The sequence below is a fragment of the Neopelma chrysocephalum genome, unplaced genomic scaffold (genome assembly GCF_003984885.1).
Source record: "Neopelma chrysocephalum unplaced genomic scaffold, ASM398488v2 Primary Assembly neopelma1_26b, whole genome shotgun sequence".
Taxonomy (NCBI): domain Eukaryota; kingdom Metazoa; phylum Chordata; class Aves; order Passeriformes; family Pipridae; genus Neopelma; species Neopelma chrysocephalum.
The window spans coordinates 497,566-522,124 of record NW_020897696.1 but is presented as its reverse complement, the minus strand read 5'-3'; the positions used below and the strand labels follow the sequence as shown (position 1 = coordinate 522,124).

Here is a 24,559-nt window from a genome sequence, read left to right as displayed (position 1 = left end):
TTTTAACTGACCAAATTCTGTTCCTTTCCCTTGTTGATAGGGAGACACAACATCATCAAAACTCTGGTATGGGCCTTTTTGGTTTGTTTTCATTTGGGTAAGTTTTCACTGAACTCCTTAAAATCCTTGTTTGTATGTATTTCCATTCTCACAGCCAACAAATTTGTAGCTATCCAGTGAGGCTTGGATAAATAAAGTAAACAAAATCATAGTTTTTGACTAAAGATCCCCTTTTCCCGCAACTAGATATGGCTTCCATAGCAGCAGTGCAATGTGGTTTGGTTACATACAGTAATTTCTGTGATTTAACAAGAAAAATATTGGTGAGGATACATTGTACAGGGAATGTGAGAACACAGCCCAATCTCTTGCACTGAGACCTCTACAAAAGGGATGGGGTTTTATGTTTTAATGGAGGTTTTTCATAAAGCCAGTCTGAGTGAAGAGATGTGTGTGCTTTCAATGAAATCTATGTAATTACTAGCAATCAAATTGCAATCCAATGCCATCTTCAGGCAGGAAACAGAGGAGGCTGAGAAACCCAATTCTCCATTTAACAGACACACCTGGCTTGCTACCATGCTCCTCCTGGATGACATAAAGGTTAACAGAAAATAAATATCACAGATAACCCCTTCTTCGTATTAAGTACTTAGCCAAGGATTTCAGTGTGAGGCTCAACTATATGCAACTTCAAAACAATCTATGTCTAGGAGTCCATAGTAGATAAAAGAGAAAACTTTAGTGGGATTTCCCACTAAAAGTGCCAAGCTGGACACCACAATTATTGAGCTGGTTTAGTTCAAGAGGTCAACTGCAGGCTGATGACAATTGCTGGAGGCACAGACCCAGGCTTCCCAAACAGTGGACTCTGCTCCAGGCTGGGACTTTAAAAGTACCTTGTCTCAAGTTCCCCCTGATTGTCACATGCTGGGGACAGTGGAAGCTCCCACTGTGCTCTTCTGCTCTCTTGGTAAGCAGGTCTCTGAGCTGAAGCATTTTGCTCCACTCAGCATATGAGCAACTGAGCAATCGCCAAAAATTAACTGAGCGTAAGTTAGCCAGATTCATACTTCCTGTCTTTTGGGAATTCAGTACATTTTCTGCATAAACTGATTCCCTCATAAATCCACAGTGAAAGTTTGTGAATGGATCCATTAAGAGACACACAAATGTCTCTTACCAGATTCGTGAAGGAAACATGGACTTAAACCACAATATCTTCTCTAGAGAACTCCTTCAGGATAGCCCACAATAAATAACACACTCTGCATTAAAGTCACACTCCTGCTCCCTCTTTATACATAGAACTGAAAAAGCTGCCCACAAACTTCAGGTGGACATTACAAGGGAGCAGCATTTGAGGATCCATCCCACATACAATGAGATGTTTTAGTAAAATTGCTGTTGGTCATGGAAACACAAAGATTTTTTACTGGGAGGGTGACCAAGCACTGGCACAGGTTGCCCAGAGAGGTGGTAGAGTCTCCATCCTTGGAGAGAGTCTCCATCTTGGAGACATCCTTGGAGCCACATGAACATGGTTCTGGGCAACTGGCTCTAGGCAGTCCTGCTTGGGCAGGGAGGTTAGATCAGATGGACTCCAGAGGTCCCTGCTGGCCTCAGTCTTTCTGTGATTCCATAAAAGTTGATCTCTCTCTTTTGTGCAGTTCCAGGGCCTGCCTATTGATAGAGAAAGGCTTCTTTAAATTAAAAAAGCGTTTGGAGCCTTCAGTCAAATAGTAATTGGAGGAACACTCACTGGCAAGTCTGGAAGCAGTAACGCTGACTGGCATTTCTAATCCTGATTCAGTTCACCTCTCTTCACAGAATATGAGTTATTGATTCCCCTTCAGGACTGAAACTGCGGAACACCTTCAGTGTCATCGGTGTTTGTTTTTTCAATGACCAAGTAATCTGCTGTGTAAAAGCCTAGATAATGCACCTGTACCTTTGGGGTTGTGTGAATTACCAGTGCAGCCTGGGGGAAAAAATCTTCAAATAGGCAATCTCTCAGACTACACCCGTGGCCATTATTTGAGAAACTTGTGCACTGCACCTTACAGAATGCAGTGCTACTGTTCACAGAATGTGTGTGCTCTTTCCCATCCCCCTTACCCAGCTCCCATGCCTACTCTGGGAAAGTAGTCTCCCATCTGAAGTGAATTCACTGGATTACACTACAATGCAGGCACAGCAATGGATTCCAAAGCAGACATGAACATGCTTTTTCTGAACTGGCAAAACTTGGACATTCCAGAAACACTAACTGCAGCATCTCAACCTCCGGCATAGGTCATGTTCCCAGGGTTTTAGGGGTAACCTGAGCCGCGTCCCAAGCTTCCCCAATCAATGTGCTTGAAGGTAAACCTGACGTAGTTTAAAACAAAAGTTTCTGAAGCATTTCAAGTTTGCCCTACACCGAGTACAAGCTAAACACACTCTTTCAAGTGTAATGAGCATACTCAGCATACTGAACATCAATTTGAGTCAACTAACAGCTAAGCAACACATTTTTATATACAATTCCCTGGGCTATGCAAGAAGTAGAAACAGAATTTTACCCTTTTACAAGAAAAAGATCAGTTCTCCAGTAAACCTCTATCTATGGCTTCTACTTAAATCATGAATTACATTTCTGTATTAAATGTGTTTTGAAATCCAAGCCAAACAAGAATCAAATTACAACTTTGAGCCAAGCACTCAACAGAGTTGAGTTATTACTGGGCTGTAATTCTGAATTTTACTGACTCATCCCAACTGATTTTCTCCATACCTGCACAGATCCACCTCTCTAGAATATCTTCATGAAGAACAAAGACAGAGGTACAGCCATAGAGAGCTGGTTGACAGATAAAAAGAAAGTATTTTAAAACATTTCAGAAAAGGACGCCACTCCGATCATTGTGACATCCTGTACCTCAGCCTTGTGAAGCCTCATTTACCTGAAAATTTACAGTATTAATGGAGTACAATTACATTTCTAGAAAGGCATGCTTGTCCACCAATCCAGCAGACTAACATTCAGTACATTCACCTTACAAACACCTCCAAATAATAACTAGTTATGTCAAGCATAAGCTGGCATACAGAAACATTTTTAAATTACAAGTCTATTTACCTTGCTTCAGGAGTTAGATTTACTTCTTCATGAGCAAGAGAGCACACTGCACAATCAAAATACTGTAGCTGGCTGACCAACAAACACTTTGGACATGATCACACCACCGCTAGATATCTTCATTCCACCAGTATTTATTGAAAAATATTTACATATTGGTGTTGTGACCCACCCCAGAAAGGAGGGGGGGGTTTACCCAGGTTCTTATTAATAAATTCCTTGGAGTGGATTAGAGTGAAAACGACACTGAATAATCAGTGTTTGAAAACATATATATGTAGGGTTTATTTTAGAACAATTTTGTTTCAAAGGTAAACAGGTATGGTGCCATTTTGGGTGTTACCGTCTATATCTACCATCTATAGCATTACGGCAATCATTAGGATAACACTTAAGGAAATGCATAAGGGAGAGAAAGGGAGAGAAAGGGAAAGAAAGGATAAAGGTGGAAAGATATATATAGTCAATGCACACAGGGTCCAGCGATGAAACTTGGGGTTGCAGCTTCAATGTCTATTAGTTGAAGTGGTGGTCTTGATCCGTTGGGGGTGGGGGAGGGAGGTCCACACACTCAAAGAATTTATGAGTTATCATATACTTCCAGAACACCTTGTACCTCCCCGAAGTGGGGAATTTTACCATGGAATAGTGTCATGGGCCATGCCACGAGCCTCCAACGTCTCCTGGGCATGCGCAGAGCTCCTGTGAGGGGCATGGTAAAAGGGTTTTTCTCGCCTTTCAGGATTGGCGCGGGGATGGGCTTTGACAGGCGTGCCACAAGCCTCCAACAGCCCAGGCCAGACACGCAGAGTTCATGAGAAGGGCATGGCAAATATGGCACTTCCCGCCTTTTCAGGACTCGACCCCTCAGCAGCACTAGTGGGGGGATGGGCCCTGCTGGGTGAGCAGCCGCCTCTTCCCAGCCTGCAAAAAACCTGGAGATTCTAGAATGCGCAAATCATTAACCTTTTCAGTCTCTGCCAATTGGTCACTATGCTTTAATAGCATTTTTACATAGGTTAATGAAGAACATCACACTAGGATGGGGGAAGAGTGGTATAATGTCTTTTCAAATGTCTTTTTTTTCCCAAGTTGTCACAAGCAAAGAGAGTTCTCAGACTGAGTGTGCTGGAGTCCCACAGTGTGTGCGCCACAGATCAACAGCTTTGCTGACAATGGCATCAGTGTTGTCTTGAGGAATCTACAAAAGATCAGGGTAAGATGCCTCGTCAGAGTACTTCATTTGGACTGTTTTGTTTAAAATAAAGATTTTGAATTTCCAGTTCATATTTTCTCTCCTTAGAAAAAAGAAAACAAAACTAGAATCCCACCTCCCTGCCCCACCATCCCACCAGTCCTCAGTCCTACACGCACCATATTACCTCCAGGTTTTGGACAAAAAGCTTTTATTTACAAAATGGTAAGGTTACCATCCAGACATCTCACACTTGACACATCCCCGAGTTGACAGCAGGCAGAACTCACACTGGCTATCCATGACCACAGACATATCTCATCTAACTAACCTGGGTTACACTGGGACCCTACAGCCCTGCTGTGATGCTCATTACTATTCAAGGTCAGGAAAGTTCAGGGTCAGGTTCATGACCCCATCCTCACATCAACAGAAAACACATCTTCAGTCTGTAGACCCGCACTCAGGCAAGAAGCAAAAAAAAAAAGCAGCCAGAAACCAACCCCTCTAAGGAGCTTCCAGAAAAAATAACCTAACCACCTAACCTCACCTGCATTTACTTTCACAGAAAAACCCTTTAGTATCACAAGGAATATTGTCAGTTCTGTACAAATGTAGATAATACATTCCCCAAGCCTAAAAATAACTTCAATCTATGAAAGCCTTACCTCCTTATAGAAAAAATCATTATTCTCATTCCTGTGCATTTTTCCTTCACCTTTGTACTACTCCACTATTCTCAGTAAGGAGTGTAATAATATCTCATGGTACATCTGTAATAATATCAATGGTACAGCTGCAAAAGGCAAATGACTAAGGCTGAAACACACTTTTATAAAAGCACAATAGAGTACTTACATTTTCCAAAAACTGTGTGATCTTTTCTGCAGTATTTAGCGCTATTATCTTCATTTTAAAGGTTAATAATATCTCCAAAGCAACAAAAACGAGAATCTTGCAGGACCCACTAATAACTTTGTCCCAAACCCTACAAGAAAACGAAAAGGAATCACTAAACATTATTGCAGTGCTTATCTGCTTATTTATCTGCTAGAACAGCCTTTGTACAATCACCTCTTCCCAGATTATTTTTCTGAGTAACAGCAATGTATTGAATTATTTGGGTCAGGGTAAATAAAAGACATTTTATCAACTCCTAAATCTGTTCAGAGCAGAGAGATGGCAAGCAGTAATTGCTATGTACTGATATGGTGTGTTGCTGTTTAGAAATTGAACTGTTTACAAGCTCAAGTACAAAAAGCAAATCTTGTTTTAATAGCCTGAACTGTAACAACTACTTTACCGTGTAGGGTAAAGGTTAAAATTTTTCCTAGTGCAAAAAAGAAGAAATTAAATTCATTAGCATGCCTAATATACTCTTTCAAACAGTTAGGTAACTGAAAATTCAAAGGGATGTAATACTGAACTACTACATCTTAAGCAGCTAAATATTCCAGGCCATTGCTGTATATGATACAAATATGACCTATCAACAGGATGTAATCCATTATGTTTAAATCAGGCACAAGGAACAACTATTAAGTCTTCCAATCCATCCCACTGTGCAGACCCTCTCAGAATTACCTAAGCACTTCTACCACTTGTATGAAGCTGTACCTGGATCTCAGTTTTAAGAAAACCTGAAGGGCAGGGCTCCAAAGGCTGCATGTACTTCAGTAACAGAACTTGGATGAACATTAAAATGGATCCTTACTACCAAAACTACCAACAATTTGAAATCATTCTTCATCCAGTAGCTCTCTCTCAGGCCCAGCTCAACATACTCGCGACAAAAGAATATCCAAAACCAGTGTGAAACCATCTGTCAGATGGCAGCTTTTATGGGCTTGCATTATTTTTAGTTCTTGAATTTTAAGAGCTGTGTCAGAAAGACATTCTGAGTATTACAGATCTTGCTCCTTCTGGGCACTTGTTCAAAGTACTTCTCCTTCCAAATAAAATCATGGGGGACAAAGATCACATACCATCCTCCGTAATTTCTGAATACAGTCACACTAATTGAAAAACATCTTCTGCAGCCCACCTATAAATCTGGATCTGTGGATGTGCTTCTTCCAAAGGCAACTCAATTTTTGTATGACCTCTTCCAGACAAATTTGCCCTTCAGCCCAGAGTGCCAGCAGAGTACAATGCAGGCACAACATGAACTTTGACAGCTGAATTGAAGTGTAGGTATCACACTTTTAAACAGTGAGAGCCAGGCCAAGAGCCATTAAGACGATGAAGGGACTGCAGCACCTCTCCTGTGAGGAAAGGTTGAGAGAGCTGGGACTGCTCAGCCTGAAAAAGAGAAGGATCTGGGGAATCTCATCAATGTACACAAATACCTCAAGGGAGAGTGCAAAAAGGATGGAGCCAGGCTCTTTCCAGTCATGCCCGGTGAAGGGACCTGAGGGAACAGGCACAAACTGAAACACAGGAGGCTCCCTCTGAACATCAGGAAACACTTTTTCAACTGTGAGGGTGACCGAGCACTGGCACAGGTTGCCCAGAGAGGGGAAGTTGTCTCTCTCCTTGGAGACATTCAAAAGCCGTCTGGACGTGATACTGGGCAATTGGCTCGAGGCAGGCCTGCTTGAGCAGAGGGACTGGTTGGACCAGTGCCCTCCACAAGTCCCTGCCAACCTCAAACTTTCTGTGACTTTCTGGTGAAAAGCTTTATAACTTGCTGGAAGGCTTGCTGCTGCTACACAGTTCTTATTTCTCACACTGTGGCTCAAGTCAACTCTTTATCAGTTTCTTAACCTCCCATTCACATAAATTTTTGACACTATTTTCACCACCTCTCCATTCATCAAAAAATTTAGACTAGATTTTAACTTACAATGAAGAAAGGAGGAAAAGAATATGTAAAATCCTCAGGACTACTCTTAAAAAAGAAGGAAACAAAAACCCCACATGGACAGATGGGGAAAAAAAAGGTACAGCCTCCCCCTTGGCAATTTAGTTTTAATTCCCTGTCTTGTTATGACAAAAAAATGAGCATAATTCCCGTATTGAGAGGAATAACACATAATCCAAGATCAAAATCTTACTGCTTCCTTTGCGGTTTGAGCATCCCAGGACAAATTATCACTGTAAGTATTACACTGATGTTGAAGTCAGGTCTAGGAGCTTTGAGCAAGGCTATGAGAAAACTGAGACAATGGCACTGTTCCATACTGTACAAGTCATCCCTGTTTATTTCTAAAGCATTTTCCTTACCAAACACATCTGTTTAGAACCCAAGAACAGTTTCCCCATGCGCTTCATGCGCATCAGAATTATGTAATTATGAATGACAATTACAAAGAGCAGCAAACCTCAAAAACAGGAAATAATTTTTAAAGTTAATATTAAAGCGCATGTTAATTCAAAAACAATCCTAGTATAAAACATCTAGTCTTCTTTCATTATTTTGCTTCCAACTCTCCTGACTTTAGTCTCCATAACTGCATTAGGTTACATGCTACGCTCAGAAAACACTCTATTGTTTTCCTGCATTATTTAGTCTGATTCCAGAACAAATCTTTTAACAATGGCAAAACGGATGCAGTACCTAAATCACCAGCGTCTTCACAAATTTTGGAAGGTGCTGCATAGAGAAGTGGGTGAGACGCCAGCACTAACCAGCTGTTCTGCTGCAATATTTTTCCCCTTAACACTTCCAGCTATTGTTACTCTCAATGCAATGCCACCAGCAACACTGTGATCAAGAGTCAGCACCTTCTGTACCAGCAGAGCCAGGCAGAACAACATAACTGTGTCAAAAATGGAAAAAAACCACAGCAGATTAATAGTAGAACAGAAACATCATGCTACTGCGCCTATAGCCCTACTCCGAAATGCTGAAAAAGAAGGTATATGCTAAATTCCCTACATTTGTGTGGCTGTCTTCCTCTGTGAAATATAACCATTCAATTAACTACAGGAGCATTCTTGTAGGTATTTGTCTAACAGTGAAACAGTAGTGACAATCACAAGGAAAAATAAAAAGAAACAGGAAGCACTTAAAGCAAAGAGCATGCCCAGGATTATGCAAATAAAACCATTTACTTTTCACTGAGCTTTTTCCATAGACAAGATACCACTTACTCTGTGGGCACCTGTGTGTGAATGGATGCCATTCTCCAGGCAGCTTCTGAAGTTCCTATACTGCTACAGTGCAGTAGGACACAAGAAGCATCACAGCATTGCTGCTCTCCCTTTTTCTGAAATATTACCATTAATCTCACAGTTAATGGTACACCCTAGGATGCAGGGTAAACACACTCAGCCTTTTTCCCTGGTTCTGGTCCTCCAGTTGTTCAGGCCAGAGATATGTAAAAAGAGCCAATGCTTTCTCCTCTGCCTGCACTTCTGGGTGTCCTTCCAATGGTAACTGGGCATGGAGGGACGTAATGAGGCTCACACAAATCTCATCCTGATGTCATGTCATGATCTTGTGCCCACCCATTTACAGAGCTGAGAAGCAGTTCAGTTACTTAGGCAAAGGCAAATCAAATTAAGTTTTTCCACAGTAGTAGCCCACATGCACATTTTTATGCCCTCCCACTCCACAGTAAATTTAAGGCATTTTTCATCATATTTCTGTTGTTTCTACTAACTAATTACTTACATTTTTACAACCAGATGTAAATTATGCAGGACATGGAGATCACAGATGTAAAACTACAGAAGCCATACATTAATACATGAGGTAGTGTCAGCTGGAAAGTTGTAAATTTCAGAAGAATGACCAAATACTTTGCCACTACCAAGTTGCCAGAGACTAATAACCTAACACCACTCTGCTAATGCCAAGCCTTCAGTGCAGAATACAAACAACATTACTCAGGGGCATGTTACATGATTGGCACCATTAGGCCATAAAAAACGCCTGGCTCATTCACAATTACAACTGCAAAGCTGCACTACTTCTGTTGTGGCTGGATCATCTGGGGTGATAGCGCTGGATTAAACTGGCAGCCAACATGCCATTTTGCCTGTAGAGCTGAAGCCGCAAATGGAACACCAAGCTCTAAGAGTCGGGATTTCTAGCTAAGGGCCCACACAGCACCATTGGAAAGCTTTCCAGGCATGGCTTCCCAAACAGATGACCGGATATGCTGCTGCAGAAATCAAGCAAACAGGGTAATGATGAGTATGAAAACAATGGCGTGATCCATTTATCTCCCTGTTTCACAGACAAATACACCTTTCTGTCCCTCTTAAACCTGTGCTACAGACTGGTTCATATTCCAGAAAGCACCCTGTCTGTATTCCAGGTGGGATAGAGAGTCTTTGAAATGGCCAGTTTGCTCCTCTCTTTTATCAATATGGCACCTTTAAGAAGTTTTAAGAAGCTTGCTGAATAATATGTCGAGTGTATTAGGGCACACAAAGAAACTGCATAAGCTCAAAGGAAATGTTTCTACCTGAAACCTGTCTATATACGTTTTCCGAGCCCATTTAAACTAAACTGATGCATAAAGTTTACCTATGGTGTGACTGAAAGTGTGCTATAAAAGAGTATTTATATTGAACGGCAATGCCCATCAGAAGTTGATATTGTGCAAAGTCATCCCACCACTATCAGAAAAAAATTCTGCACAGCATATACAAGCCTCGTACACCTCAGAGAAAAAAAAAAAGAAAGAAAACCATGAAATCTAGATTTAGCTGCCTGGCAGAGAAGACTACAATTTATAGAAAGCAATCAACCTCTCCAAGAAATACAGTGCTAAATCATAAGTTAAATTAAATCATAAAAGATTGTGTTCACATCATCTCTCACTTGACAAAAAAGTAAGTAAAATTCACAGGAGAACTGGAGTCCTGTTTTCAAATCTCAGCAGTTCCAACACTGTCACTTGGATACATTTCAGATAAGCATTCAGGCTTCTAGATTCTAATCCAAACCGAATCTCCAAGTATTAATTAAGTTCATTTGTCACATGCTACCCATGAAGTATGTTATTTCCTTAGTGAATAAGGCCATTATGATTACAACTGAATAATTCAGAAACTTAAAATGCGAAGAAGAAGTGCACTTTTATCATGTTCCCACAAGAACTGTTGGGAAAAGGGACTGCTCTGCCGTTAGAAGAATCAACATGAAAATTTGTTTTTACTCCATAGTGATACTGAAAGCCAATATTTTGACCTTTTCCATGGGAGGAGGTGGGGGAAGTATTAAAAAATTCCAGGTAATCAAAATATTCTATTTCCAGTAAGGTCAAACAGCATATATGAATGCTAAACATGCATACTGACTAGACAAAATATTTTACATAAGTAAACTGATTCAAAATGGTAGAAGTTTGAAACTAAAGATGAAATATGAAATCAAAATTCTTCATCTACATTTTTTTCTTTTACACTATCAAGATTACACAGCTCCATAAAATGTTCTATTTTCAACAGAAATTTTAAAAAACCCTTCTTCTTCCAAGAGCAAAACTGCTCTGATGCAAATTCCTCTTTCAGCAATAGTTCTCAGCCATAAGACTAAGTAGCAAAATTGAATCACATAAGCTCTAAATAAAAATATTTCCTAGGAGACGTGCAAAGAGGTTTCCAATGCAGCAGATTGCCAAGGCCATTTCAGATCACAAAAGCCTATGGAAAAGGAGGCCTGAAGAGACTGACGAGTCCTAGCTAGGGCAGTCACTTCTGACTGATGTTAGTTTACATTTTAAGGCATTAAGTTGCACAAAGAGAAAGCACAATTGAAACAAGAGCAATCATTACCTACTGAAAATAACCTAAAAAAGCAAATGTGAAAGAGATGTAGGTAAACCATAGGTGTTCAATTGCTTTTAAGGCTGTAACAAACACACCACGTACTTAAATAATTTCTGTAGCCGTAATAGGAGTAAAAGCTTTCCACCACCACATCACACACAACCAGTACACAGAGATGACTATTTTGGAGACTTATAGGTGCTTGATGAGAAGAACTTGGCATGTAACAATTACAGTGCTGCACCTAAAGGTTCAAAATGTTTTTTTCTCTCAAACATATTCCTTGCAACAGTAAAACATTCAGAACCTCAAGGGCCATGGTCCACCAAGAGCAGAGAGCATGATTTCTAATCTTACAGCTTGTTCTCTAAAACTTTGTTTTTATAAGGGCCAATAAAATTTTTAAAAGCAGCCATTTCTCACTTTTCTGCATGAAACATGAAGTTCCAGATAAACAAACAACACTGCATTCACTATTTAGATTACGACCAACTTTATCACCATAAAAGCATTTTATACAGAGCAATTTACAAAGCATCTTGTTTCCACACTAGGTTCCTATACTAACTGAAGCCCTGGAATTGATTCCCTTGAAATAAAAGTTCCCTTGAACCTTATTACTTCTCAAAGTTTTCAGGCTGCTGAAGATGAAACCATTGGTTTTTTTGTGCCACATCCTGTTCAGCTATTAGCAACTCTTATTAATGCAGAAAGAATATGTTTCTCTACATCCAGCTTGAATTTCCTGCTTTCCAAGAGTTCTCAGGCAGCAGAACTAGAGAAATAATAAAAGTTTCGTTTCAAAAGCCCTTCAGTGAAATGCTATGCACAAGAATTTTGCCCTATTAAAAGCTCAACGACCTATTTCTAGCTGTAGAATCCTGATGCAATCCACTATTTCATTAACTTTGTAATAGCCAACCTGCCCTAGGACTTTTTAAAACAAACGTTGTCATGGTTTAACCCCAGCCAGCAACTGAGCATCACACAGCCAACTGAGTCACTACTCCTGCCAATGGGATGGGAGAAGAATTGGAAGGGTAAAAGTAAGAAACAAACTTGTGGGTTGAGAAAAAAAAAAGAGTTTCATAATTTAAAAGAAATAATGACTTCAAAAAACTGTAAGGAAGAGAAAAAAAATAACAAAGAGAGGAAAATAAAACTTGAGACAAGTGATGCAAAGGGAAACAGCTGCCCACCACCAACCGACCAACAGCCAGCAAGTCCCCAAGGCAGCACTCCCCTCCGCCAACTTTCACCCCAGCTGTACTGCTGAGCATGACTCCATATGGAATGGGATATCCCTGGGGTCAGCTGGGGTCAGCTGTCCTGGCTGTGTCCCCCTCCCAGCTCCTTAAGCAGCCCCAGCCTCCTCGCTGGTGAGCGGAATGATGCTGTGTTAGTGCCACTCAGAAGTAAGTAAAACATCCCTGTGTTATCAACACTGTTTTCAGCACAAATGCAAAACATAGCCCTATATGAGCTACTCTGAAGAAATTTACATCTATCTGAGCCAAAATTACTATACATTCCCAAAATCTTTTTCATCTAATGATGATGATGTTACAGTCACTCCCTACGAAATTATTTTGGTTAAAAAGCCTGAAAACGACTACCATTCAGCCATCTATCACTAAGACAGGATTTTGAGTTTTAAATCCCAGGAGTGTCTAAGAGAATCAGCTGGTATACTTAACTCCATCCTTTTTTAATTTCAATGGGTGAAATGATCACACAGATTGATTATCCCACATCAGTAAAAAGTGGAATTAAATCCGATTTTATCACTTCCAGTCAGCAATAAACACCATAATCTTACAGATAAAGTACAGAAAGGTCTTTGCATGCTACTGACAACAAAAAGCTAAAAGTACTATGAAGTTACAAATTGAAAGAAGAGAACTTGCCTCTGTAAACTGGACTCAGGTAAACATCCTGCAAAACACTTTTTAAACCAAAGATCATAAGGGAGCTTGCTCATTGCAGCACATGCTTTCAGATGCATCAGGAGTCTGTTATCTTCAATGTTCAAATACTGCTCCAGAACTTTTGGCTGAGAAAGGATTGGAAAATTTTAGGTAACTCACATCAGAAAACCTTCATAGTTAATGCACACCGTAAGACATGTAACGTCTTAGAAATTCAACTGGCATAAAAAACATGTTAATATAATGAACTCGCACTGTTCCAAAATACGAGTGTTGCTGACTTTTGCAATTAACTAATTAAGTACTTAACTAAATAAACAAACTCAGCTTCCTTAAACTGCTGACCACTAGCAGAACTTCCAATATATGCAGTATTCCCTAATGCAAGGAGGTGTTTCAGAGCTTAAGGCAATGCAGAGATTAAACATCCACTAATTACTGTTACCTTCACAAGTAAAATTGAGTTTCATTCACCTCAAACCTAATCGCCTTAGCACACATCAAAAAGATCTACACACAATACAGCAAAACCCAGAAAATCAATTCTGAGAGTAAATCCCTGTGCAACCCAGTAAAACCTGGACATTGATTTATTGCTTAAAAACCCAAAGTATTTAGAAGGATAAACATGTGGATAATTTTCTCATCTTTTTAAATTTTAATGTAACACAATACACACTTTCATAAATTCAGGAGTACCTTTACGCTTTTTGTCATAATTAAGTAAACAGCTAATTACTTCAGCTGTCAAAGGGAGAAAACACTTCCTTTTTCCATATTCTCACCTGCAGAGTCTTGGTACTTGGTACTTGGTAGTTGCTTATATTACAAAAAAAAAATTAGGGAGGGAGACACTTGGTACTCTTTATGTAGTGAGAGTACACACTTTCTTTAAAAATACTCCTTTTTCCTTTGAAAGGAATTAAAGAAATCTGTATAGTTTAATGTATCAGCCCCAGAAATAGGAGGTAGGTTTAAAAATTATTTCTTGTTCCAAAAGACTAACAAACAAAGGGTAGGCATCATTTTCTGCAAAACAAATTTTCATTCGGTGCTTGCCAGTGCACAGGTACTCTGATACGTTTAACTCAGTGGATACTGTTAACTAAAGAGCTTTTATCTGTTAAGGCTATTTGAAGAATTACAAAAGGTTTTGTGATTTTGATAAGTATGCATTTTCTTTACAATCAAATTTTAATTTTATAAATCAGTAAGGCAGAAATTCAAAATTAACATTTTATGACAGCATTTAAATGATCAGTGTTAAAAGAAAACTATTCCGCTTTTTATTATAACTTAATTTTCAACATACTGTTTTTCTGAAGATGTAGGTACCCTGGTCCATTTAAAAAGCAAAAACAATTGTGCTTTGTCTATCATACAATAAGCAGAACATGGATGCTAGAGATGCAGCCTAAAAAGCAGCAGACATAGATCAAGATGTTCTTAACTTTGTAATTTAAATTTAATTATTTAAAATAAAAAAAATTCTTAAGTGACCAATTTGTGAGAAATATAATTCACCTAGATACAAGCAACCTTTAGACAACCTAAAAAGGAAATATATTTCAACTAGATACAATGCAACCTTTACACAAGCTAAAAAGAAAATAAGATGTAACTGAAAATCACCATGCAGCAAACAAAACCAATTGTGCAGGACAGCACAATCATAACCCAAAGAGCACTCCTCCCATTTTCCCAAAACAGCTGGTGGAACAGAATCCAAGGGTGTCAGCTCTGATGCTTCAGTTGTCTCCATGTATTAATGCTTTCCACAACTGCCTCTCCCCACAAAAGATTAAAAAAAAAGTGTGTTTTCCTTACCAGTTGTTGTAATGAATCTTTGTGCTTGCTGTTCAGCTGATTCACAAAGCAACTGACAAGCCAATAGCATTCTACAGGATCCTCCACCATTTCCTCCATTGCTTTAGCAATAACAAGAAACACTTCATCTTCAGGTTCCTGGAAAACAAAGCCAAAAAAAGTGAACTACACAGAAGTATTGGACTATTCTGATTTAAATTATTCTTATATTCCTTTTCTCTGCTATTTGGGACAACAAATGGAAATCAACGTACACAAAGAGCTGTTCTAACATTCATAAATAAGACATCGGGCAGCAGCTGCACTATGATGACAAATACTTATAAAGCAGAGCAAATAAGACTTGTTTTAATTTTAAAACCAAAATACACAACAGGAACTTGGGAAAAACTGTTTCAAAGTTTCGAATTTTCTCAAATGAGAAAATACTACATTCTAACAAGGTAGTGATAATCCCACTTATGTGGACCACATATACTGCATAGCAGCAGAATTTTTCATGCTGTTGGTTGCTAAGGGCCAAACGGGCCCCTCAAACACCTCTGTTGTGAATGTTACAGATATTGAAAACAATGCGGCCATGAGCTGTGCACCTACCTTCAACACACAGAAAATCATTTGGTTTGAGATAAGCTTCCTAGAGACAAATACCTTTTCCAGGTTATGAGCATGTTACTCCCTGCAATCCATGACTAGAAGCATGTGATGGACACGCCATCATCTTCTCTCATGAGGATATACTTTCCCAACAGAAGTATCGGCCTAAACCACAGGTAATGGTATGATTGCACACAGGGTAGATGTAGGCAAACTAACGCTAAAACCAGCTAGACCTCATGCCAACAGCTGACTCAGGAACTGTCTAAACTGGGAAGATGCACAAGGAACGGCTCTGTATTTGCTCCATTTCTCAGAGTCTTCCTTACACAGGCAGTACTGACTACATTAGGAGGCAGGGTAAGAAGCCAGGTTATGTGTCCACAGTGTGATGTACTGTAACCCTCAGCAGCGGTAAGCTATAGAATCACACGGTTTGATGCATGGAGAGTCTTAAATACTACTGAGATATGTCTCCGCCACACAGACTGCTGCAATGCACACATACCCCTACTTAAACTCTCTGCTTTCAGATTGCACAAAACATTTACCAGACTTCTGTCTGGTACTCAAACATTTCAAAATATTTAGATCAATTCAACATCATCTTTATATTCCCCCTGGTTCCACAATAAAACTGCGCTACTATCAAGTAGTAACCTCTTATTTAAGGGGACATTACTGCACAGAAAGCAGGCTGGCATAAAGAGAACAAATGCTTTCTGCAGCAAAACAAACCCAAGTTACAGGACTAATAACTAGTGCTCTGCTATGAAATGCCATCATAGTACTGAGAGCAGCCAGTGCACTGGGATGCACTGACAAAACACGTGCTCAGAAGGCAATACTGCTCTAGAAGGAATTTTTCACCCACTGGGTCACAGCCAAGATCAAGGAAATTTCTCTACAGGAAACTTGCAGGGTAGGACAGCCACATTCCTAGACAATGGTAAGGGCACAAAAATATTCTCCCTCCTTTAACAACAGAATGCTGTATGTAATCCTCCAGATCAAAATATTACTGAACTTTCTAAATTAACTTTAAGCTTTCTTTTTTATTTTTTTTTTAGTTCTTATGTCAAATTTTGTGATGGATAAATTAACATTAAATAAGGGATAAAATCCACTGCAGAAAGCCCTGTGGTTCCTTTCATCACATCCTCTTTGATAGAGGCTTATACATAAGATCCACACACTGTTATTCTCATCTCTCTACTGGCTTACTATTGCAGCAACATCCGTTTGTGAGTACACTGTAAACTGCAGAGTACATGCATGACCTGACAGAAGCCCTGATCAGTTCAGACTAACATAAAAAGGAGGTCAGTACATTAAAGTCTACATTTAAAAACAAATAATTTAAATATATGATGCAATTTGCATTAAATCATGGCTTGTACGGGCTCTGAATTATCCTTGTTCCAGGACATGTAAGAATATATGAGCTCCAATAGGATTATGTCATTTTCATTTCAGTGCTATAAAGAAACTGAAGTGCATTAGAGTACAAAATGCTTGAAAGCTAGCAGGCAAAATACACAAAAGGGATTCTAAGGCATGAAATCTTACATAAGTTCTCAGGGGAAGAAAAAGAGAAAAGCACTTGGACTGAAATTTCTTATTTTATACTAGTACTTCTCTGTTTTGCATTCACCTTACTTGTCTATCTACATGCATTTGTGAGGTGACTTGCAGTTCACTGACCAATGAGAAAGCCAAGTTTCGAGGCAATTTTCCTGATTCCAGTTGATGGATGCGCAGGAAAACATCTACCTGTGGGGTAGAATCATTAACAAAGCGAATTACACGAAGAGCATGGTGTATATCCCAGTACTGCTCCTTTCGGCACTTCATCACCAAAGCATGAGATTCATGGTGAGGAGGAATAATTCCTGACAAAAAATTAAAAAAAAATAATTAAAAGAAAAAAATATAAGCAATTGTAAAGAGAAATCTTACTTGTTACTTGTTTATACTTATCTAGTTTTTAGCATAGTTATAGTTGTGCATTTGCGCCCACCTTCCACTTACTTTGAAAACAAAGTGGGTGCAGAATGATTTTTATCTACATTAGCTGTTCATTTTCTCAAAATCTACACTTTGTCTGAGATGACAGAGAATATACAGATTCAATTAACCAATGCAAAGATTCTGTACAACTCAGTATTAATTACTTTACTCTCTGTATCATAGATTAAATCTCTCTAAAACAACATTCAGAAGCAAAATCAATCACACAGGTTGAATCAGTTATAGATTAAAACTTAAGAATACCACATACACACTTTGCAAGGTAACATTTTTACATTCTTAGCACAACACGAATATTTTTTTTTAGTTTTCTAGGAGAAAAAAAAATTAAAAAAGAAATAAAACTAGTAAGGTAGACAAAATTAAACTGCATCTCCAGAAGAGATGCTCAACATTTCACTAGTGGAGCAGAATATTTCTCAGTGCAGAAACCCATGAGAACAAAGTATTCTTCAAAAATCAGTTTGAAATAAGCTACCTGCTGCTTTTATCTCTCACTTTAAGAAAAAAATATTCCTGCCAAGTGTTAAACCATGAAATGACTGAGTTTAGTAACAAGCACATCAGACAGAAAACTATCTTTTCATTTCCAACTGCAAACCTGCCTGCATTTCAAAAGCTGGGACAGAGCAAGACATTCTTCATGTTATGCCAAAAGAGAGTCAACATCATGACTTTGTATATACATATTGCCAACTGCTCTCCTCAAATACAGAAGACAACCTTAGGCAGAAAGAAAAGAAGCTTAAACAACACAGGGATGTCTAGAAACCATAATGAGTCACACTTGAACAGGAAATTCATGGAGACACTGCTGACACACCATGCAACCTGGGACAGCATCAAGTCTTGGCACATGTCTGAGATAAGGAAGCCTATCCTGTCAGCAAAATTTTCTTAAACTATTAACATTATTTAGAGGACATGTAACACTTCCCATCAGAAATGGACTGGGCTGTCGTTCCAACTACTTCATCATCATGGCTAGGCTTCGTGAACGAAGATTTGGGAAGGGCTCTACCCACGTTTGTTGCAAGCGCATTGGTGGCTAAAAAGGCCAATACGAGAGAGGCATGACCGGTTGCAAAAGGCACAGCAGAAAGACTCCTTAGATGGTATATTCTGCAAGGCTTGATTCCTTCTGCGTGGTCTTTTCTCCTCAGGTTCCAATTACTTAAGGAGAGATATTTTGCATTCCTTTTCATTACCAGCTTTTCTAACAAGTGTTAACACTGAGATACAGCATAAGAGAAGTCCTTGTTCACCTCTGTTCACCCAAGAAGCATACAGAATGACAGTATGGATGCTTGAAATCAGAATATCTCAAGTTGGAAGGGACCCACAAGCATCATTGAGTCCAACTCCTGACCCTGCATAGCACCACCCCAAAAAATTACACGTCTGAGAGCACTGTTCAAGCGCTTCTTGAACTCCGGCAGGCTTGGTGCCATGACCACTTCCCTGGGGAGCCTGTTCCAGTGCCCAATCACCCTCTGGGTGAAGAACCTTTTCCAAATACCTAACTTAAACCTCCCCTGACACAGCTTCATGTTGTGAAATGAATCACTCTGAGTTTAAAATACAAAATCTTTCTAAAAATCAATATAATTTTCCATGCAATTAACTCAGAAGGTGTTTTGTGTTATTATATGATTCATGGATCATCTATCTAAAACAGTCAAAGAGTGACCACTGGCTCTGCAGTGAGCCACAATTTTGCAGACTATATTTTGCTATTATAATTTTGGCTGAAGGATCTTTTATTGAGTCACTTGTCCAAACCTTCAACGCTATATTTCCTACAACTAATATTTTAAAGGATGCAGACTACTTCACTAGGGCCCAGGATGCAATCACCTTTTTTATGGCAAAGGCTTTTATCAAGAAGAATTACTCTGTCAGTTCAACGATCAATGCCAAAAACTTCCAAGTTTTATAATTAGATCTTGCACCTTCTGTGCACTGCTCCTTTATTACCTTTGCCAGAAACAGGTTCACAAATCCAAATAATCAGGGATATGAAGCCACAACTTTTAAACTGTAGAAAATTAGAAGCAGGAAAAAAAAAGAAGGAAAAATTAAAAATAATTTTTAAAACTCATCTAAAACTTTCTAATACACTATTTCAAACTCCAGACACTGTAGTGGAATATGGAAACGAAGAAGATATTTACTTGAACATTGTTCAAGATTATGGCACAGTCTAAGATTAATAAACATTTAAACCAGACAAAAACTGTTTTGGAAAATAACCATTCTGAGGTACGAATCACCAGCCTTCCTGACTCTGAATCACACGCCAAGAATCTTTGTATGAAATATATGTGGGATCTGTATCATGTACTCTGGAGAGCCAAGTGACAAAGAATATGCGGGATAGTTCATAGGCAGCAAAAGACAGCAGCTTCCAAGCCAATCTGCAGACTGATGCTGCTGGTCTCCCTGATGAAACATTTTGGCTCTCAGCTCCTTTCCTGCCAGCACAGCTCTGCTAGCACAAGACTGAGCATGGGAGCCACACTCAAGCTTTACAGAAGTGGCACAAGGCTCCCCCACCAACAGTATGGTAAATCACATTTCTCTTCCACAGATTCAGTCCGACGATGTACCTTCACACTCAACCTGTCAGTGTTTCTCTACATGCAGCAACTCTAAGGAAAACAAACTCTCCAGGTACCTTGTAAGGGTCAGAACTCCTGGGCCTTGCACAACCCCTCCTGTCTCCAAGTGGCACAAGCTCACATCTAGTAAACCAATACGCTTGACCAGTTAGTGCAAAGTCATTAGTACTTTTGAATTAGTCATCTGACTAATGCACTCCAAGGAAAATATAATCTATTTATGGAGTTTTACGGTTTCTGGGGATACCATAACTTGTCTTTGGCCTCATAATTTCTTCAATGGCAAATACAATTCAAAGCCAGAAGCAAAACCAGAAGAAACCAAGATTTTGTTGGAACACAAAGCTTTTCTTTAGAATAAACATGCATTCCATAACTCGCCCAGTTTAAAATTAATCACAGCCTTACTTCAACCTAACTGTATGTTATTTCAGGAACAGCACTGAATATCTTATCAGGTATCGGTGACTTCCTACAACCCACATTTCAAATCCATTTTATAAATGTAACTGCATAGTGTTACAAGGTTAAATACAGAAACACACTCTTCTAGGTACACTTCAGCAAAGTTCTCAAAAACTATCCATGGAACATTGTTTTATAATTGCCATTGTGCATTCGAGGTGGATATAGAAGTAGGCTAAATATGCAGCAGTAGGCAAGGTAGTATAGAATAATCCATGTCATTACCTCTTTAAAAAATACACCTTCCTACATTCTATGTTATATTTCATACCTAGAAGCACTTTCCACACCAGTATACGATACATGGATGGGAGTGGAAACCTTTGACTAAATGTGCAAAGCTTCTCAATATCTGTAGAGAAATAAAAAGAAAAAAAATTATGATAAATTTAAATATAAATAATTTTGCGTCTCTGATCTGCCTAACTATGACAAATCTTTAGCTGCTGATTGCAATCCTCACTTTCATAACATATTATCAATAAGATCTTTCACCACTTCAATTGTGAATAGAATGTGCCCTATAAACTGCAACAATTTTGAAAAATATATACATTGGCTTGATCTACAGTAAAACTACTTTAAGTTTCATCAGGAAGAAACTGGATCATTTTTATAGGTATTTTGTAAATCATGTCACTGTCAAAACAATTAAGGGCTTTTTTAAAGGGAAGACATTTATCTTTCTGTTCTGTTAGAGATGTGGCACTCCTCAGCGACCAACAGCAATAACAAAATCTTCATTGTTTTGAAGTTATATGGAATAAACAGCATGAAATGATGCATTCTCTGATTAAAATTGCTTTCACTAAAAAACTTTGAGTTTCTTCAGCACAAAGAATGAGAGAAGAAAAAAAAGGAAGCAAACTGACAAATCCTTGATAGTTTTAAAAACAGATTTTCAGATCTTCAAAAGTCAAAGGTCTACTAGCAATAACTGAGACATTAGTGGTAAAACATGAAAAACTTAAATGAGTATTAAGCACAGCAGCTTAACATTTTCTATTACTCCCTCCCCAGCTCCTTATCATCAAAGTAACAGAGGAAACAGTGAAATCAACTTGCCCAAACGGTCATCTTTTAACAGAATTTCCAGTGACTTCTTTTCTTCAACTCCACGAAACCCCACTTTTTCATAATACACTGAGCGAAAGTTCCTCTGAGAGTCATCAGCCATTACTGATTCCTTTTGGAGAAACAGTAATTCTCTTGAGACTTACAAGAATATATTCCTTTTATGATAGAGTCAAGTATTTTTGCACACCAATAGAAGTTAACTGCATATGTCTCTATAGCAGTAATACACCCTACAGAACATTAAATCTTCCAAGATTTTTTTCATCATATGCTAACAGAGAAAATCATTAAAATAATTTAATCTAAACTAGGTCTAAGGAAATCAACTTTCCAAACAAAACACAGGAAGTTTTTATTTTTTAAGTTATTCCCATAGCAAATTATGATACTTTTCAAAAAGTTTAAAAAAAAGTGTGCTAGAGAGACACTTGGTCTTTTACATCATACCCCGTATTTCAAAACCAATATAAAAAATACAGTAAAGAGTCTGACAAAATTTTGGGTATAGAAACCCTACTCAAGTATAACTGTCACCCAGGTAAGCAAAATAAATAGGCTTCATACTCACCAAATGAGGCAGTGAGAAGGAAGGACGAGCCAATTTTGGCCTCAGTGGCACAGGGGGTGACAGGAAAGAATAAAGCTAGGGATGTAGGTTTCTTCTTACGTTGCAGATATGAATTAAATGTTCATGTTGTTACCTGAGGTGTCAGGTGTGCCCCTGGGCAGCTGCTGCAAACAATCCATTTATTAATAGTCCATCAGAAATGACATAGATGGTGCAAAATACATAGTTTTGGCTATACCCCCATAGTGATAAACTGGTTCCAGCCCCTGTAACTATGACAATGTAGTGGAACCCCTGTAGTGAAAACAATGGTAAATTCCAGTGAGTACTTTGTGTTTCATAACAATTGTAAATGAAATTTCAATTCAGTTCAACTTTCTAAATATCAAATCTCTCTCCTCTGCAGGCTTGCAAATGTTAGAAAGCTCAGTTTCCTAACTCAAAGGACTAAAACCAATATTAACTTTTATGTGCTGTGACAGCAGCAAAACTTGAAGAAAAATAATTTATTATGAGTGAGGGGCAATGGGTGAATGATGCATTGTGAAGCTTTTCTAGATAAATTCTTCTTTTCTCTGCAGAACCAAAGTACACATCAGGAGCAAACTACTTGTGGATATAAAAAAGGCCACAATTTTGCAAAGAATGCACATGTTTAAATTTGTATATCCACCAGGCCTGTATACCCACCTGTGACTGTTTTTAGAGCTTTGTACCATCAGGGCCAAGACCAGCCAGAAAAATATAAACCAGGGAACTAATGAATTAAGGCTTTCTGAGACAGGTCAAATATTATTTCAAAACCAGAGGAAAAAAAAATATTACTTGCAAGACATGCCAGTCCTGCACTAGCCTATGAAAATGACTCTGATGTTGATGCATTGTGCATTTAAGGGTCCAGTGATCACAGTGTTCACTATTTACACTGCAGTCATGTCTAATGGTGACTTGTGGTGCTACAGATACTCAACTACTTTTAAAAATGCTTAGATTTTCATTTACATTTTCAAATTTTTAAAATCTGAATTTAATATGTGCTATTTAGAAAAATTAAAAAAAAAAAAAGCAAAGATGTTTAGCCCGTACCACTTGTGGAAAGCTGACAAGAGAATCACAGAACAGGAATAATAAATATAATTTGAAAAATAACAGCACTACCTACAAGAAAGGAATACTATTTTAATAATTTTAAACTACCACTGTAACAGCAATACATTTTATTTACTCAGTGGAAAAAAGCAAGAATATAGTTTCCTCCTCACTCATAATTAAGCATATGCATTTTCATGTCAGGCAAGCGACCAGTGTTCCAACCTTCACATGAATCTACAATATAATGGAAAAGGGAAGGGGGGAAACAAACCCCCAGCCAGCTCACTGGAAATGTTCTGTACAAAACCGTGCAATTTACTCGCCCTGTCTTCAACTAAAGCATTTTCGGCCTTAGCAGCGGATTTCACGGTACCCCTGCGTTTCACGTCGGGTGATGCAGCAGCGGCGGCAGCGCCGCTCAGACCCCGGCTGAGGAGCCACACGCCATGCAGCGCACTCCGCCCGCCACAGAACACCCTCCCTCGCAGGCCCTGCCGGAGGCTCCCCACACCCGCCCATACCTCGGGGCTAGACTCCCGGCCTCCGCCACATTCCCAAAGGAAAATACGGGCACACTTGGGCACGGGATCAATGCCCCCCCCACTTCCCGGGAGACCGAACGGCACCGGGACGCCACTTCCGGCACCTCCGGCAGGCGGGCGCGGCCCGAGCGCGGGGCGGGCGCATGCGCGTACGTGTGCCGGCCCAGCGGCGGGCGTGAGTCTCGGCCGGTGACCCGGGCGTTTGGGGGTGTCTTCCCTTTATGGGGTTGTCTTCCCTTTATGGGGTTGTTGCAGCTTCTCGGGCTCACCCGGTCTGTCACGCACCCTGGCTGTGCTCCCCGTCACCTCTCAGTTCGAGCCCTCTGCTACCCCCATCCATCCCTCAGAGCCGGCTCCTGCTCCGTGCTGCTGCCCGCATGGCGTGGGGTGCGGAGAGGGCTGCACCGCGTTGTTTGCTATAATTGATGTACTTGGCGTTTTGGCCCCATCCCCAGTGACTCCTGGGGACACTTTACTTAGAGCAGTCCCTAGGAACCGGAGTGCGTTTTCCAAGTCCCAAGATTTACTCCGGCGGATGTGACCAAAGTACCGGGTGCTAGATATCCTGCCCCTCAGGACAGATAAAGGACCACTGTTCAAAGCCTCAAATATCAACCTGTGCTGCTAAAACTGTGAAACATTAAACAAATTATATGATTTTTATTTTGTGTTTGGGTTTTTTCTAGTTGGTGGGGATGTTTTTATTCAGATCTTTGAGACCTTGCCAGCCTCTAGCTGTGCGATTGCAAGGACTAGGCAGCTGCTTTTA

At 39.5% G+C, this 24,559-nt stretch overlaps 1 protein-coding gene across 5 annotated transcripts; it reads right to left on the bottom strand.

Annotated features, from left to right (window-relative positions):
- Nucleotides 1–3,239: 3,239 nt before the first annotated feature.
- On the bottom strand, nt 3,240–23,886 carry LOC113964224 (TBC1 domain family member 7-like). Of its 5 annotated transcripts, none has more exons than XM_027676167.1 (9): nt 23,770–23,886; nt 22,157–22,450; nt 21,577–21,697; nt 20,783–20,863; nt 17,054–17,286; nt 14,798–14,935; nt 12,950–13,095; nt 5,175–5,304; nt 3,240–4,322 (listed from the first exon to the last, which is right to left on the bottom strand). In XM_027676167.1, the coding sequence occupies exons 3-9, from the start codon at nt 21,686–21,688 to the stop codon at nt 4,236–4,238; spliced, it is 927 nt and encodes a 308-aa protein (XP_027531968.1). In that variant the 5' UTR covers nt 21,689–21,697; nt 22,157–22,450; nt 23,770–23,886; the 3' UTR covers nt 3,240–4,235. The 5 variants fall into 5 exon arrangements, with proteins under 5 accessions (XP_027531968.1, XP_027531972.1, XP_027531971.1 ...); XM_027676171.1 differs by having other exon boundaries at nt 17,099–17,286; XM_027676170.1 differs by having other exon boundaries at nt 22,399–22,450.
- Between the last annotated feature and the right edge of the window lie 673 nt (nt 23,887–24,559).

Excerpts from the sequence above, each read along its gene's own strand:
- LOC113964224 (XM_027676167.1), bottom strand. The coding sequence starts at position 21,688 with ATGGCTGATGACTCTCAGAGGAACTTTCGCTCAGTGTATTATGAAAAA. Across the intron at positions 20,864-21,576 it reads GTTAAAAGATGACCGTTTGG|ATATTGAGAAGCTTTGCACA; the intron begins GCAAGTTGATTT and ends ATTTCTCTACAG. Across the intron at positions 13,096-14,797 it reads AAGATTCATTACAACAACTG|CCAAAAGTTCTGGAGCAGTA; the intron begins GTAAGGAAAACA and ends ATCCTTTCTCAG.